Raw genomic sequence first — 17,186 nt, 5'->3', positions numbered from 1 at the left:
GAGTTTCATGGTGTTGGTCTAGTGATTTTTCAATATTTATCAGAATCTAAATATTTTTAGGTTAAATGTTCAGAATCTAAATATTCTTAGGTTCAATTCTCACCAAAGACGAATTTGAACCACATTATTGCTAGCCCATTGTGAGGTTAAGTCAATTCCCTTCCCTTTAATGTAGATAATATCGTTTGTTCATTTTAAGAAAAAAATTATCCTAAATTTATTTTTTAATAATCTCGGGCTAAAATTTTACTCAAAAGGGTTGAAATGGAAAAACTATTTCTCACTTAAAATCTAAATTTTTTAAGTTAAAAATTAACTCAAGACCTGGAGATGGTCTTAGAAATCTATTTAATGTTTATTTAGTAAAATAATGAGTTGACATGAAAAATTTAGTATTAATTCTGTTTTACACTCTAAAATTTGGAAATCATTTACAAAATAATTCTTGAAATTTTAATTTTCCATATTATAACACATAAATTTTTAATTTTATCAATTTCATCCGTCCATCAATTTTATCCAGGCCGCATTGACTTGGGCAGTGAGTTCCATGTTCGTTGAAAATAGATTTTTCAATATAACCGAAACACGGAAAGATACATTCACATGTCATTATACAAATAGTAAAATATATATATTAAAAAATTAATAATTTAAAAAGTAAAATTTCTTATCACGTATATAAAAACAATTAATGTACCATGTTTCACTCACAATGAAAAATGAAAAACTTCTCTTTGTTGAGGCGCGTACACCTACCTTGCCCCGGACAAGCCTCGCCCACTCTGACCTCCATTTACCAAAGACCAGAATACAAAAACCAGTGGACATGTCAACCACCATTTCCACGCCTTCGTCTTCCTCTTAAGCTCTCGAACCAACCCTCTTAACCTCCAACCCACAATAATTATTACTAATATTATTTAATAGATATTCAAATTAAATACTTATTCTAATTTGATATTCCTTTGTTATTAGTTTTCCTCGTTGTTGCTTAAGAATAATTAAGAAGTCAATTAGTCGTTGTGCTTTCACTTTCGCCATTTGATCGGCTGGTAACTTCCTCCAATCCTTGACTCCAATTGAAGCAAAACCCCCCTCTCTTAAGCTGTATACTCCAATGGGTTTCCTGTTTTTCTCTTCGTTTTTTCGATTTCTTTCCCAACACAGAGGCTTGGCGGTGGCGGTGGAAATTCGGAGTTGAATTTCAGGGATGGGATTTATGGGGTTTGGTTCGGGGGTCGTGAGGAATTTGGGGTGTTTGTGGTCTCGGCGGAGCAAGCTGTACTGGGTTGTATTCTGGGTTTGGGTTGCTTTTGTGCTTTTGCCGCCGGTGGCCGGTCTTCGACCCTTGCGGGAACGAGCTCGATCATGGGGCGATGAGGTTGGTAATCGAAATTTTGGGTTTTTTTTCTTTCTATGCTTAGTTTTGTTGCATTTGGTTGTTTGTGATTGAATTTTATGACGTTTTTAGGGTAAAGGTTGTGAATTTCAGTTGGAAATGTGAATTTGATCTGCCAAGTGCTATTTGTGTTTGTGTGTATGTAAATATTTATATAATATTTACTAGCTATATTAACTCATGGGAAGGATGTAGATGCGATGATAAATGTAAAATCAAAGTTCATGTTTCTAGAGATAGGTTAATGGAGAGCTCAATATTGGTGTTATACTTGCTAGAAAACTTAAACATTCATGTTGTGAACCTTTGTTATGAACCCAGCTGCTTCAAAAAGTCATGGTCCGTAGTTAATTTAGTTGTAGATACTGAGTTCTGCAGCCCATCGTTATTCTTAGTTCCGAGTTAGTTTAGTTAGAGAACCGCAATAGTGGTGTTTCACTTGGAATGTTGATATGATCACTTAAACTATATGAGCAATGTCTTACATGTCCTGCAATATTTCTGTCTGCTTGTTACTTCCTAGGTTGTGCCCATTTTATGGGCTGCTTTAAATGCATCTGTATGTGGCGGCTTATAACTTAGATAAAAGAACACTTATCCCCGTAACACGGCAAGAGTTTGACTCTCGCCATTCCCCTCCCCAAATAAAAGTAAAACGTCGCTTGCTGTTAATCAGTAATTTTTTCAATTACATGGCATTGATATAATTTGTTTGACATATCCATATACTTTTTATGAGAAAGTAGGTTTATGACCAAAATTTGTTTTGGAATGGTATGAAATTGAACAAACCAACCTTTTAAATTCCTCAATTTTCTTTTTGCAGTGGCTATTTGTAAAAAAAGATGAAATTGATTTGGGACCATTTTCTACATGGAATATAACAGGAACTTACAGAGGTTTGTAACTTATCATACTTTTGAATAATGTTAGTTATTGCCGCTATTACTTGTTCAAAGTTTGTTCATTGCTAACTGGATCATAAGATATTCTTATTGTTCTCATTAGAATTTTGTATCATGAAGCTTATTGCTGAAGTAATTGGGTTAGAAGCAGAAGTTGCAAAATATATGTTCTTTATCTTAACAATGCTATTTTTCTTAATCCAAGAAACATAATTCATTAAACAAGAACAGGACAATACAGGGAAAATGTTTTCCCACAAATATATGTCGAATAATAAACTAGGCTGACTAGCTAAACAAGCCAACAAAACTAGGCTGACTAGCTAAACAAACCAACAAAGACTGCTAATCTATGTAGAATATACTAGGCTTACTAGCTAAACAAACCAACAAAGACTGCATAGCTAAGCAAAGGAGATGTCAGCAGACCAACAAAACCTAGCGTACAGCAGTAGAATTCCAATCATACAATACAGCCTGAAAACGAACTCTATCCCAATGGATGATGACTGGCATAAGCCTCTGGATTGTATGCATACATTCTGAAGATACAGACGTCCAAAGGGAACCCAAAGACATATTCCATACAACAGTCTCATTAGATACAGTCTAAGATTATGAATTATCTAAATAATTAACGGCAGAATCTTTTGAAATGTATGGATCCTTTCTTTCTGTCTTCTCCGGCATGAATCATTGTTTTCCGCATTGTCCGCATGATTTTCAAGAACCTTACTGTAAACATTAATGGATAAAACTAAGCCTGTAAAATGATTTCTTGACCTGCTTGGACATAATATATTTACATGTGAGTTGCAGGGACTTGGAAGTTTCCTGATTCAACAAATAGCTCTTCCAGATTTCCGGATTTTAGGAATTCCCGTGGCAACAGTATCATTGAATTGGTTAGCATGCCGACAAAAATAACTGGCGTACATTACGTGCAGGTGAGCAGTTGGAACCCATACTGACTATCATATCAAAGTAAGGTCTGCATCTGTATATATACCTTAATTCATAACATATAAAGAGGGTTTTATTGAGAACGAGGACCGCAATTATGCATGATATCATCAAGACAAATGGCACGTCCAATATATATATATTTGTTAATGAATATGCATATCTATACATACAGGTGGTGGGAGGGTGAGTTTTGTCTAATGTGACTGAATTTAGTTATGTATAGATGTTAGATGGGTGGTTTCCATGCACACAAATGGCATAAACCTAGGAGGCCTTCGCCAGGACAGGCCAATGTGGCAATGCCTCAGGATTCTTTATATCATGATAAATTCCTCTTGTGAGATACGTTCTTCATGGATTAGCAGTTAAATATTTTCCCTCTAGCGTTAGAGGCTTGATGATTTAGCACTTTATCTTTTCTTGTTAGCTTGAGGGCCTGCTTCAGATTGCATTATGAGTTAATAAATATTTTGAAGCTCTCAAGTGTTAAATTTAGAATCTTGTATACAGTTCCTGATGCACCTGCTTCAGTTTCTCCATATCACATCGGGGTGCATGTGCACTTGTATGATATCCTTGTGATGGGCTCTGATCATCTTTAAATTGTCATATATTAAAAGAGCAGCCAAAAGGCTCAAATATGCTATCTTCTCATGGCCTACATAACTATAGAACTATTTCTTTCAATTGTTTTAGTGTTAACTTTTCAAGTTATTATCGTTCTTTTTAAAATAACAGTCTACTTCTTCATTTGGCTGACAATAGGGGGTAATTATTTTCCATGATGTGTTTGACAATGAACACAATGTTGGTGGTGTTCAAATCAGGGTGGAGGGTGTATTTATATGGCCGTTTAGACAACTTCGAATGGTAGCTAACAGGTAATTTTTCCTGGTTCAGTTATTGAAGGCTTTTCGTCTATTTCATTGATTAATTGTTTACACCCGCTTGCATTTAATATCTTCTGTTATGGATATGTGCTCCATCTCTTTAAGGAAAACAAAATATGTGCTCTTATCATTTTGCAGTGGAAAAGAGGGAGAGTCAAGCCAAGCAGAAGAATATTTATTGTCAAATCCGTATCATATGGTAATTTTTTGTTCAATTCATTGTTACGAAGCCTTATAACTCCGCTTTCTGTAATCGTATGCATTATCCCTTGGTGTTTGCTCGGTGCTGCTAGTCATGTTGATTTTTGTAATCTGGAGTGCCAAAAATATATGAAAGATGTTAGTGCTTGTAATAGTCATTAATTTAGAAAGTGAAATGCAATTACAGAGGTTTCAAGTACTCACACGTTACATGTTACCTTTGCAACAGCTTGGAGTTTTCTCTTCCCAGGTTTTCCAAGAATCTCCTAGAGATAAGATATGGAGGAAAAAACATTGTAATTTCTCATACTTCACTATGAATTATTTTCATATTGCTTTTATCATGTTATGATAATTTTATTTTGCTCATACTGCAGCTCCAATCTATGAAATGGAGAAACACTGTAATATAGAAATCGCGGGCCAAGTTTCACGTGTCTCATCCGCCCATAATGGTATTTGAGTTTTCTCAGCGTATGGATTCTTTCTTCCCTTTTAATTGCTGCCCCACCATCCCTTTTCTTGGAAACTACAGAATCTCTAATCTTTTTTTTTTTGGACAGAATCTCTAAACTTAGTTTCACATTTCTTGCCAACAGTTTTCCTGATAAGATACGATTCAGAAGCACTTTTAATTGATAGTCTATGATTTTCACATAAGTGGACATAATGCTTATGTAATGTACCATCTTCATCGTGTAATTCTTGCCCATGTCATGATTCGTTTCTTTCATATAATCTTTTATTTTCTTTAATACTGAACGTGCTCATAGCATCTTTAGTGTTTAATTGTGCCTACTTTTTGTTAGTTTTTACTGAATAAATGGATAAACTTAATGAATGGAGGGGCTTGTGCATGTGGGAGGTCAAAACCTTTTGGTCTAGGTTGTGAATGGACATAATTATTTGTTTGTTTGTTTGTTTCTAAAGTTCAAGACTCATTCAAATATCTACAAATCTTTATTAGATGGAGATCGTGATCGATACCATATAGAATCGTTGATGGAGAGTCCTTCAGTGGATGATGATGGAGATTGCTTCTCTCCCTTGATATTAAATGCTACTTCTGTCAATGTGGAGGTGTACTACAACAAAGCAGTGAACTATACTTTGATGGTTACCTTTGTATCCTTTATTTATCATTGTATTTCAGGTTAATTTCAATGTTTTATGCCATATTTGTGTTAGCATATTCCTTAACGTATTTCCTCAGGTCTCTTTTCTCCAAGTTCTTCTCTTAATTCGGCAAATGGAACATAGCAACACTCATTCAGTAAGAACTTTTGTCTGAACATACAAAAAAAAAAAAAAAAAGGGGGGGGGGATTTTAACAATACATGCCGTTTGTATTTACAAGTGCACTTTTCAGGGGGCTGCCAAAGTTTCGATTCTAATGATTGGCCAACAGGCTATCATGGATGCTTATCTCTGCCTTCTACATTTGACTGCAGGAATACTTGTTGGTAAGTTTGGTTGAGATTCACTACCTGCTTGTTGTAGATGTTTCCAATCTTAGGAGTGTTAGTATACTAGCAAGACACTTGCTCTGAAGCAGTTGTGATTAAGTATAGTCACTACAAAAGCTGAAATTATTGTGATCAGGAAGTATTGGGGTTAAGATTACAATGAGCAACTCTTGTGTCTTTTGACATGGCACAAAACTGAGCGCAATGGCATTCCAGGAATCATATAGCTGACCCCACTTAGTGGGATAGGGCTTTGTTGTTGTTGTAAAGATGCAAATAGAGATAAATGCTCTTATTTAAGATAAGAAACTGATTGCAACTACTTTGAATATTGTTTTCACTAACTTTAGCAGCTTTTTGGAACATAGATTTCTGAAGAAAATAAAACCCTGGTGGGCTTTTCAAAAATGTCACTGCGAAGTGCATGCTTCCACATAAGAAATCTTTTTCTCAAGACCCCAAATGGAGTTTGTTACAGCCTGATACACGTGTATCGTCTGTTATGTTTATAGATTACATGTCCTATTTTTGAGCATCTTTCTTCACATGCTTAATATTATTGTGCACATGTCCTCTATAATTACCTCATTTGTTTATCACATGTTAGTTTTTGCTTATTAACAGTATTTTTAGACATTAACCTCTTGTTTCTCCTTATTAACTATATATTTTAACCTTGTTTCTTGTTCATACAGAATCCTTGTTTAATGCTTTTGCGACTGCCGCTTTTTTCAAGTTTGTTGTCTTCTCAATATTTGAGATGAGATATCTTCTTGCTATATGGAAAGCTAGGAGGCCTACAAATAGCGGGGAAGGTTGGGAGACGATGAGGCGTGAGCTTTCAGTTCTATATAGCCGTTTCTGTAAGTACTAATTTGGAATATATGCTTCTTTGTTTGCATGTGGAATGCCATTTATCAAGTTTTGATTTTAAAGCCCATTTGGTAAGTTATTTGTTTTACCCAGTGCAATAAGGTAGAAAAGTTGCATCCAAAAAAGACTGGAGGATAATTTGGGGAGGGTTGTCAACAGTTCTCTTGTTGTTTCAAGAAATATGTAATTTGGTAGAACTTGATTAGTTGTTCTGAAAATAGAACTTGATTAATTTAATGGAAAGAAACAATTAACAATGAATGGGATGACTTTGTAGACCTACAAACAGCCCCTTAAATCCAATGTATCTGATACAGAATAATATATTAGGAATATTTTTATTTATTTTCCCCCATTGTTGAATTTCATAATTGTTATGGAATTAAGATTACTTTCCTATTCTAGTAGATTTAGGATTCTTCATGTTCATTGTACGATTAGATTATTATGAACAGGTGTTTTGTGATTTAATATTGAGACACTTGATTGATGAATGAAATCATCTCCCTGAGTTGTCTCTTGCCTCTGTTTTCTAAAACCTAATCTTCCCTTCTGTTCTAGATCTCTCCTCGACCTATCTGTTTCTTCTGTCTCTGAATTCTAAAATTCTCCAAATTCTCTTATCTTGAGCTCTAATTCTTGTTCTTCTAAACCCTAAATTCTAGTACTTGTTCATCCTTAGTTGACTTTGATACCAATTGATGTAGCACAAGCAACCAGAAATCAGGGTTTGGATCTAAAAAACCGAAATAGATAGGTCAAGGAGAATTTAGAAGCACATCATTAGAACAGAACTCTAGAAAAGAAGATACGCATGGAGAAGGTTTGTTTAATCAATTATTTTGATTCTCCCAACATTGAATTACAACGCACCTATTTATAATAACCTATTCCTACAATAAACGAAAAAGAATCCTAAATTTACTAGAAATGGGAAAGTAATCTTAATTCCATAACACCAGGAAATTAAATCCAATAATTAAGAAATATGTTCTTTCTTTTGCAACCTATGATGTGTGCACTTTGATTTCCCTCTTAGGTTGATACCGTTGACCGAAAATATTCTAGCTTATGAGTCTTTGTTTCAAATTATAGGCTTTATCTAACTGTATAATTATTTGCAGATGGGATTCTTTTGGGAGGCATTCTGCTCATGTATGAGTTCCATAACTTCCTGAGACCTATTCTTCTCCTTATGTACTCCTTTTGGATACCTCAAATAATCACCAATGTCATTCGTGATTCAAGAAAACCTTTGCATCCTCATTACATCTTGGGCATGACTGTTACGCGGCTTGCAATCCCATTATACATATTTGGTTGCCCTAACAACTTCATGCGCATTGAGCCTGACAAGAGTTGGTGTATTTGTTTGGGTGTATTTATTGGACTGCAAGCATCCATTCTTCTTCTTCAGCACTATCTTGGCTCGCGGTGGTTCATTCCTCGTCAGGTTCGATCTAACTCTGGTCTTTTATATCTTCCTGGGAATTCTTTTCCTTGACACTTCGCTTCTGACGCACAAACAACCTCGCATCAAGACAGCCATCGTTGCTGTATTATGAAGGAATGTTAATTATACGGGTAACTTCTTGTGGAATTTCCCCCAAGAAAGGAGCAGGTTTATTCGATTGGAATATAATACAAATTGCTTCTTTCAATCGCACAGTAACTAACGTCTTTTCATATACAATACTAATATTATGATCACATAAAAAAGATTGTAACTAAATGCTTTTTAAATTCCCATCTTGAAGGTCTGTAAACAATATCGTGCTTCACACCCCAATTTTGTGTTAAAATTTGAGCTCCTTTCTTTATTATCAAAATAATGTAGTTTATGTGCAGCTAGTATAACAAGGGTTTTTTTTTTTCTTTTTTTCTTTTTTTTTCTTTTTTTTTTTTGGTGGAAGTGTAATTATATTTATATCTCATTTCTGTTTGATGGGTTGCAGATTCTACCTGAAAAATATAGCTACTGTAGAAGGCTTGATCAGAATACGAATCGCACCACAGATTGTGTCATTTGCATGACCTCAGTTGATCTCACACAACGTTCAAACGATCGCATGGTACTGTGATGGCATGTTTTATATTGTAATTTAAGTACCCAAACTTAGGTGCTTGATTTAATGTTCTATTTCCTTTGCAGGTGACACCATGTGATCATTGCTTTCACTCGGGTTGTTTACAAAGGTGGATGGATATAAAGATGGAGTGCCCAACTTGTCGGCGTCCACTGCCACCAGCCTGATCCTTCCGGTCTGTCTTTACCATGTATAGGATCAACTGACATCGCCCAACTCACTAATTTTGGTAAAGTCGTTGATGCAAGCAATTTAGCAGAAATATTCCGAGTTTTGTTTTCTCTGACGTTTTCTTTTTTGGATTTATTCTTCGCACACTAATAATTGCTTGGATTTTCCCATGAACTTCATCAATAACCAGTTACGCGAAATTGTAGTAAATCCAACATTGAAGACATATCAGTTTAAAATTTGATTTCGATGAATCATATTTCAGTTCAACTCATTCTCTTTCCTTGAATATTATACATCGGTTTTCTGACTTTAGCAAAACTTATTCACTCGTGTTCTGTTGTTTTGGCTTTTCACCATCTATTTCCTTCCACCAGTTTCGAAATAAGATGTAAAATCTGTTATTCTGCATTCCGTTTCAGGTTGGGCATTAAATCGATATTCAGGTTGAGCGCACCTTCCGAAGGAAGAAGGATGAGATACAGCATATAATCAATCAGTTTCCATTTCCAAAATGTAACAGATTCTGCATCAGTTGTTACCTGAGCCAACAATTTTTAATTTTTCACTTTTGCTTTGTTTGGTTTTGTTGTATAATGTATAATGCATATGTAGGAAGCAATTCTTTAGGTGCAAATTCTTGCCAATTCCATCAATTGTTGTATAATGTATATGTAGTAAACAATTGTTGTAGGATCGTGTAGACTTGCAATAATGAGTTCTATTGGAGAATAAAGTCTCACGTCGGAAATGTAACAAAATAATATACAGCTTATATGTGAGAGTTTCACTCTTAATATCACCGAGGTCTTATATGGAACTCTACACTTAGTAATATGTAGTTAAGTTGGGACAATGTTGGTAGTGAATCGTGTTGGGTTTTATCATATCCTTCTTTTGAACTTGCACCACACGAACCAAGTAACTAGCTACTCGTAGTTCGGAAGGCTGGCTATTGGAGTTGCTCTTGCATAAAGCGTTTTGCCCAATAATTCCGAAGGACTGGCGTTTGAGAGAATATGTTTGGTGTTTTGGTGAAGACCATGAAGTGTCCCAACACACTGAAGGGTGGGTCTAATCTCTCTTGCGGTTCGGCTTGCCTCTGGCCACAAAGTGCTCTCAACTGGTTTCGAACCCCTGCCTTAAAGGTATCAGGGAATCTGCCGGAATGGGTTTGCTTTAATATCAACTCTTCAACATCATGTCGTAGGCTTTTTATCCAAAATGGTCATTAAAATTTGCATAATTCCTTATTTTGGTTTCTGAGATTTGAAATCGATAGAATTGGTCTATGAGTTTATCTATCATCAATCATTTTGGTCATTCCGTGGAAAATCTCCATTAAATAAAAATAAAATGACAAAAATACCCTTAATTTTTGTCAAATCATTTTGGCATATTATTTATTAAATTGATGGTAGTTTTATCATTTTAATTTTTTTTTTTTTAACAAACGATATTATCCACACTAAGAGGAAGGAGGTAAGCTTAGCCTCATACTGGGCTAGCAATAATGTGGTTCAAATTCACCTTTGGCAACAATCGAACCTAAGACCTCTCACTTACAAGTGAAGAGAAATATCACCAGACCGTAGTACTAAGTAGCTTGTCATTTTAATCTTTATTTAACATAATTATTCACGGAATGATCAAAATGATTGATGGTGGACAATCTCAAGAACCACTTGTATTGATTTTAAATCTTAAGAATCAAAATGAGAAGTTATGCAAATTGCAAGGACCATAATTATTCACGGAATGATCAAAATGATTGATGGTGGACAATCTCAAGAACCACTTGTATTGATTTTAAATCTTAAGAATCAAAATGAGAAGTTATGCAAATTGCAAGGACCATGTTGGCTAAGAAAACTGATTGTATTTGTAATATACTAATATATAAAGGGAGCATGTCAAAACAGTAAAGCTTTCACTATCTCCAAAATACCCCTCCTCAATTAGAATTCTAAAATAAACAATTTACTTTCAAAAAAATATTCAAACTAAATAAAAATTAAAAAAAATTAAAAAATTATCACACACATGAGCGTGCGGAATGAGACTAGTAGAAAACTAAAGGAAAATGCTCTCTTTTGCATGTGCAATAGAGAAAACAACAAAATTAGAGAATAAATCAGTAGGGTTTTTTCTTGGTAAATAATAAAGGCTCTTTTAAATGTATTTTTAAAATGATTAAAAGTATTTTTAGAGAAAATATTTTTTTGTTTCAAAAACATTTAAAATACTTTATGCAATAAGCATCAGTTATGTGCTTCTTTCAAGAAGGAAGCACTTGAAGTGATTTTCCATAACTTACTTATATTTTTACAAATGATTGGTTCTGAAAACATTTTCATCAAAAGAGTTTTCAATTATTTTAAAAACACATCCAAACAAGCGCTAAATCTAAATTAAATTAGTAGGTTGTTAGGCTCCTGGTTTACTCGTTTACGGGGCGCCAAAATGGCCAAGCCGATAATTTAAAGGCAGAATAAGGGTAACAGAGTCATTCCAGAAAACCCTACTTGTCCCCTGTCTCCTGATGTCGCCCACTTCATTTCCTAGTTGAAGGAGAAGCACTCGGTTGCTCGACGCTCGCTCTCTTCTTCGTTGACTGACTGTCACTCTCTTCCTCCTCGCCGATCATCTCTCAGGTTATGGTTTTTTCTTTCTCTTCCGCTTTGTTTGGTTCCCCGAGAAAATCCTGTTGAGAATTGTGCTCTCTTCATTTTCCCGACTTTTCTCGCCAACCAAACAACCCTTTACGGATGTTTAAGGGAATGTGTTGACTTGTTGATTGTGGTTAAATTTGGCAGCCGATCTTACCTGGTAGTTGTTTTTGCTGTTATTGTTGTTAACACCTCTAATTTTTGCATTTGTTATGAAAATGCATGGAATTTCGAACACTCTGATCATTAATTAATTTCCTTGTTTGTGATCACACTAATATTTCGGTTGCCGAGATGCCCAAACTTTAAAGTTCAAACTTTTTGGGAAATTGCACTTGAGTTCTTATTCAATTACGTAATCTGGCTCAAATTATTGTAGACTATACCAGTATTTAGTAGTTGTCAGGGGCGGACCCATTCATGGACCCAGTGATCTCAGACCAACTGGAAGTCCGAAGAAGCGTCTGTGAGGACCTCCGAGGACCACCCAGCGATCTGGGTAGATGGTGGAAGAGAGAAGACCATCATAGCTAGCAGATGCTGTGAAACAAAAGCTTTGAACAAAGAAGACGACGAAGAGGAACACAGAGAAGACCATCATGGCTATGCTGTTCTTGGACTTTGGTTTCAAGTTCCAACAAAGAAGAAAGACTTTCTCTCTCCATCCCATGGCCAATTCCCTTTTTTATTTCTAAATTGTTGTCCAATTAGGTTGTGCCACCTAGCTTTTTAATTAGTAAAGTGATGGTGTATTACTGTACCAATACTTTTTATACCACACCTTTTTTTTATTTTTTTAATTCACTATAAATTTATACAATCTTTGGAAGATATTGTGTAAAGTACTACAAACTCATAATCACTTGAATTTTCATCTCGTACCACCAAAATCACTAAAATACTAAAGCAAAATTCTGATATTTATGTATGTTATATGTTAAATAATAAACCTAATTAAAATAGTAAACCCAAACTCTCAATACAAATATAGTTTTTTTAAGTGTAAGTAGGCACTTATTTATATGATAGTAAATTTACTTAAATCTGCCTAAGCTCTTAGGACCCATCTAGGCTCTAGGCACATGCCCCAGCCCATAGCACCTAGCGTACCTTGATTAGGACCACCCGATGTTAGAATCTTGGATCTGCGTAGAATTATGCTGCTTTCAGGATATGTAAGTATTTGTAATACACTGCTTTCCGGAGCATTCTTTATAATTTTCAACAGCTGACTATTTTATGGAGAAAAAAATTTCCGTTGGTTAAGCTTGTGCGAAGAATTATATTATTTCATTTTGCTTTGTCATTGCATCATGTGTATCATTTATGGAATACTCAATACGGACATCTCTTGTAGATGTATTAGGCATGCCTGTATTTGAAATCATGTTGTTCTTGTGCAGGTCACTGGCTTGAGTTATAATCATGGATGATGGGTCATCGTATCCATCGGTATTTCAGAAAATACATGGGCAGTCTTACCTCATAAGTAGGCTTTCCCCCAGGATTCACACAAGAAACTATGGGGTGAATGGTGCTTATGCCAATGGAGCTTTGCAGAGCCCCCTGCTGCCAACTTTTGACAGCACTGCCCTTGCACAAGTCTCTTCTTTGTCCCCAATTATGGTGCAGGCCCCGGCAGAGAAAGGTGCAGCTGGTTTTGCTATCGATTTTCTCATGGGAGGTGTATCTGCTGCTGTTTCCAAAACTGCTGCTGCTCCTATTGAGCGTGTTAAACTACTGATACAGAATCAGGATGAGATGATCAAGGCTGGTCGACTTTCTGAACCATACAAGGGTATAACTGACTGCTTTGCCCGAACAATTAAGGATGAAGGTGTTTTTTCTCTGTGGAGAGGAAACACTGCCAATGTTATCAGATACTTCCCTACCCAGGTCAATTTTCTTTCACATGAGATCTACTTATCTTTAGTCATCCGACGTTGTCTGTATTACTTCATGCTCCCATATATCTGTGTTGTTGTGTTTCCATTGAGCATTTCCCTTTAATTGACATTCTAAGTTGGTTAAACTTGTGTTTCAGGCCTTTAACTTTGCTTTCAAGGATTACTTCAAGAGGCTTTTCAACTTCAAGAAGGATAAAGATGGCTACTGGAAGTGGTTCGCTGGGAACCTGGCATCAGGTGGTGCTGCTGGTGCTTCATCTCTTATTTTTGTGTATTCTCTGGACTTTGCAAGAACACGTTTGGCAAATGATGCCAAGGCTGCCAAGAAGGGTGGTGAAAGGCAGTTTAATGGTTTGGTTGATGTTTACAAGAAAACCCTCAAGTCTGATGGCATTGCTGGGTTATATCGAGGATTCAACATCTCTCTTGTTGGAATTATCGTGTACCGTGGGCTTTACTTTGGCATGTACGATTCTCTGAAACCTGTGGTTCTAATTGGTGGCCTGCAGGTGTGTTAAATCTTTTTATCTAGTTCCCTATAGGGATTTTTTTTTTTTTTTTTTTTTGTGGGGAGCTATTTGATAGTTTCGGCTGTGTGATTCACTTATACTGTTGATGTTTCCCTTGTTTTTCATTATAAATTGATGGGTAGTAAAGGGACAGTGTTTACATTAATATTAAAGGCAGTTAGCTGCTTGAATCATTTTCAACATGGCTACTAATGGAGTTTCTTTGACCACTGCCTGCCTTGCCCAAAATGAGGCGGTGAAGGATCAGTATGTACTGGGAATTAGCTCCAATGGCTGTTGGAATTTTGGTTTATTCTGTATATGTATGTCTTTCGCAAGATCTCTTAGAATTTTGGTTTATTCTGTATATGTATGAGGTGGTGAAGCTGCTACTGTTTGGCCTGTTTTGCTACGGTATTGGATTTGAATCTGTGCCCCTTAAGCATGTATAGGAAAATGATATATGTAAATCTGTGCTTAGTTCACTGGATATTAACACATCAAAGGCATGTTGATGTTCATTGTTGTTTTTCACATGGTGATTTACAGGATAGCTTCTTTGCTAGCTTCTTGCTGGGATGGGGAATTACGATCGGTGCTGGATTAGCTTCTTACCCTTTGGACACGGTGCGCAGAAGGATGATGATGACCTCAGGAGAAGCTGTGAAATACAATAGCTCTTTGGATGCATTTAAGCAAATTATAAAAAACGAAGGTGCTAAGTCACTGTTTAAGGGTGCTGGAGCAAACATATTGCGTGCTGTTGCAGGTGCCGGTGTGCTTGCTGGCTATGACAAGCTGCAAGTCGTACTTCTTGGCAAAAAGTATGGGTCTGGCGGCGGTGGTTAATGATATGCTATGTTGACGAAATCATTAGTTATTGTGTGAGCATCGACTCTAGTTGAAGAATTTGGAAGAACAGAAGTGCTTTTATGTTTCCAAATGTTTGTGGATCTGTTATTAGAAAGTAATAGTTACAAGGATGAAGAAATTTGAATTTTGGGTGATTGTTATCTGTACTTGAGCTCTGAATGGAAGTGCTTTTACGTTTTTAATTGTTCCTTTGTTGAGAATAGATAGTGGTTTCTTCTAAATTTCGCGTTCCTTTATGCCTCCTCTTTGCTATTTTTAGGCTGCTTCTCTTGTGGGCGCGGTTCTTCGGTAGGGATGCCCGTATACGGTGTTGCATTGTTTTGTGAGGTCGGTTGGGCAAGACACGTGATCAGGCGGTCTGGCCTAACTCATTCAAGCTAGTAGGCTATCGACCAGGTAGTTAGCAGTTGGTGCAACAACATTACGAGCTCATTTAGATGTGTTTTTTGGTGAAAATATTTTTTTAATCAATTCTTAGTAAAAATGCAAATAAATTCTGAAAAAGCACTTAAAGTGCATCTTGGAATAAGCACATAACTGGTGCTTCTTGCAGAAAGCACTTTAAGCGCTTTTGGAACCAAAAAAACATTTTCTCTAAAAGCATTTTCAATCATTTTAAAAGCGTATCTAAATGAGCATTATTTTCATCGAAAGAATCTTAAGATATTTGAAGGTGAATGATCTTTAAGAGGTGAATGTTAGGTGAATGGCCTTAAATCCTAAAACCCAAGGGCCGATTGATAATTTTCTAGTTTTTGGTTTTCAGATTGGAAAATGCTAAGGAGATATTTTGTAAATTACATGTAAAGCACCTCTGTAATAGAGGTGGGACTTATAGTAGTGACCTTATTTCTATTAGAGAGATAATTCACATGTAGTTCATAAAATGTTGGTTGGTCCCAAGGTCGTCTCTGAGATTTTGGAAATCCTGTGCGAAATTATAAAAGTGCCCCTCCTTAAGATAAGTCTTAAAAAATGTAGGACAATGTATTGACGCTAGAAAACAATCACTTAAATCAAAACAAAGTTTAGCATTCATTGATTGCAAATTTAAAAATGTCATTAATAATAAGTAAAAAGAGCTACAAACATAACATTCACTAAATAATCAAAAGCAATTCAATCTTAAACAACCAAAGAAGAAAACAAACTTCAAAAACTCTAACTTTAAAGTTTCACTTCAATATGTAACATTATTATATAATAATATTGAAAAAATACCGTCTTTTATGGTGTATTATTGGCACTCAAAATATCTTATTGTACTCTAAATTTTTGTATTTAGAAAAAAGAAAAATTACTCTTATAAGGAGTGTAAGATGAGATTTTAACGTGCTAATAACTCAATTATTGAACATAGAACATTATTTCATAACAAAAGCAATTTTAAATATAGAATATTATTACATATAAATATTAGGTGACAAAAATTTTGGGGACCCCTTCAAATTTGGGGCCATGTGCGACTGCACCTTTAACACCCCCTCAACGCCCCCTCTGGTTGGTCCTACCTTTATTTGAGAGATGTTTGGAAATTGATATAAGAAAATTATATGGTGGGAAAGAGGAATGAAGAAGAGTGAAGGAAAGACCGTGAGAGAGATGTAAAAAAAAATGTATATAGAATGATAGACAGAGAAATTTAAAAACAAAAAACTATTTCAAGTTGTTCTCTCTTTTAAAATTTTGTTTTCATTCGTTCTTTATTTATTTACCTGTACCCAGTCACCTTTCTTAATCCCTCATTTCTCTTTTATTCTGTACATTCTCCAAGCACAAAAAAAATGAACAACAAAATGCTTATCAAGAGTACCATTCTCCTAGACCCTACGATTTAAGAGACTGAGGGTCCCCCACCTTTCGATCTTAACGTAATGATGGAGGAGAAAGTACAACTACAACAAAAGTTAAATGATCATTTACCGTTGGATTAAGATCGAATAATGAGTGATCATAATTTTCTTGGACCACGGATTCTAGGAGAACCGTACTGTGCTTATCAAATGGGTCTTGGTTTTTATTGCTAATATTAGAAATTCCTGCCCAGCTGAATAACAAAATATGGTTAGACAACCTTAACAGATGGCTGGTTTTCTATAATGCAGTGCAGACTTAAGATTCAATGCTTTAATTTGAAGACTTGCTCTCTCTCTCTCTCTCTCTCTCTCTCTCTCTCTCTCTCTCTATACATTTTTAGGCAGACAAACATTCAAGGAAGACAGGGACGTATGATCTTCATATCTTGAACTACTTGATGCGGTCGCACT

General features: G+C 35.6%; 2 protein-coding genes across 6 annotated transcripts; both read left to right on the top strand.

The window, feature by feature from the left end:
• Positions 1-712: 712 nt before the first annotated feature.
• LOC137708503 (transmembrane E3 ubiquitin-protein ligase FLY2) lies at positions 713-9,763 on the top strand. 2 transcript variants are annotated; one of them, XM_068447594.2, is made up of 15 exons: positions 713-1,384; positions 2,229-2,301; positions 3,127-3,254; positions 4,039-4,154; positions 4,302-4,362; positions 4,594-4,660; positions 4,742-4,819; positions 5,332-5,489; positions 5,578-5,637; positions 5,734-5,827; positions 6,526-6,693; positions 7,828-8,156; positions 8,659-8,775; positions 8,856-9,019; positions 9,384-9,763. In XM_068447594.2, the coding sequence occupies exons 1-14, from the start codon at positions 1,214-1,216 to the stop codon at positions 8,955-8,957; spliced, it is 1,722 nt and encodes a 573-aa protein (XP_068303695.2). In that variant the 5' UTR covers positions 713-1,213; the 3' UTR covers positions 8,958-9,019; positions 9,384-9,763. The 2 variants fall into 2 exon arrangements, with proteins under 2 accessions (XP_068303695.2, XP_088545304.1); XM_088689178.1 differs by having other exon boundaries at positions 5,722-5,827.
• A 1,693-nt stretch (positions 9,764-11,456) lies between these two features.
• LOC137707941 (ADP/ATP translocase 3, mitochondrial) lies at positions 11,457-15,101 on the top strand. 4 transcript variants are annotated; one of them, XM_088689492.1, is made up of 5 exons: positions 11,486-11,615; positions 12,010-12,341; positions 13,034-13,526; positions 13,675-14,046; positions 14,596-15,101. In XM_088689492.1, exons 3-5 carry the CDS (start codon positions 13,056-13,058, stop codon positions 14,893-14,895), a joined length of 1,143 nt encoding a protein of 380 aa, XP_088545618.1. In that variant the 5' UTR covers positions 11,486-11,615; positions 12,010-12,341; positions 13,034-13,055; the 3' UTR covers positions 14,896-15,101. The 4 variants fall into 4 exon arrangements, with proteins under 4 accessions (XP_068302985.2, XP_088545618.1, XP_088545617.1 ...); XM_088689491.1 differs by having other exon boundaries at positions 11,489-11,615; positions 12,061-12,341; XM_068446884.2 differs by lacking the exon at positions 12,010-12,341 and having other exon boundaries at positions 11,457-11,615.
• Positions 15,102-17,186: the final 2,085 nt, after the last annotated feature.

The sequence above is a fragment of the Pyrus communis genome, chromosome 17, assembly GCF_041283825.1.
Source record: "Pyrus communis isolate YQ-2024b chromosome 17, ASM4128382v1, whole genome shotgun sequence".
Taxonomy (NCBI): domain Eukaryota; kingdom Viridiplantae; phylum Streptophyta; class Magnoliopsida; order Rosales; family Rosaceae; genus Pyrus; species Pyrus communis.
The sequence above is the reverse complement of the archived record's forward strand: the minus strand, read 5'-3'. Positions and strand labels throughout refer to the sequence as shown.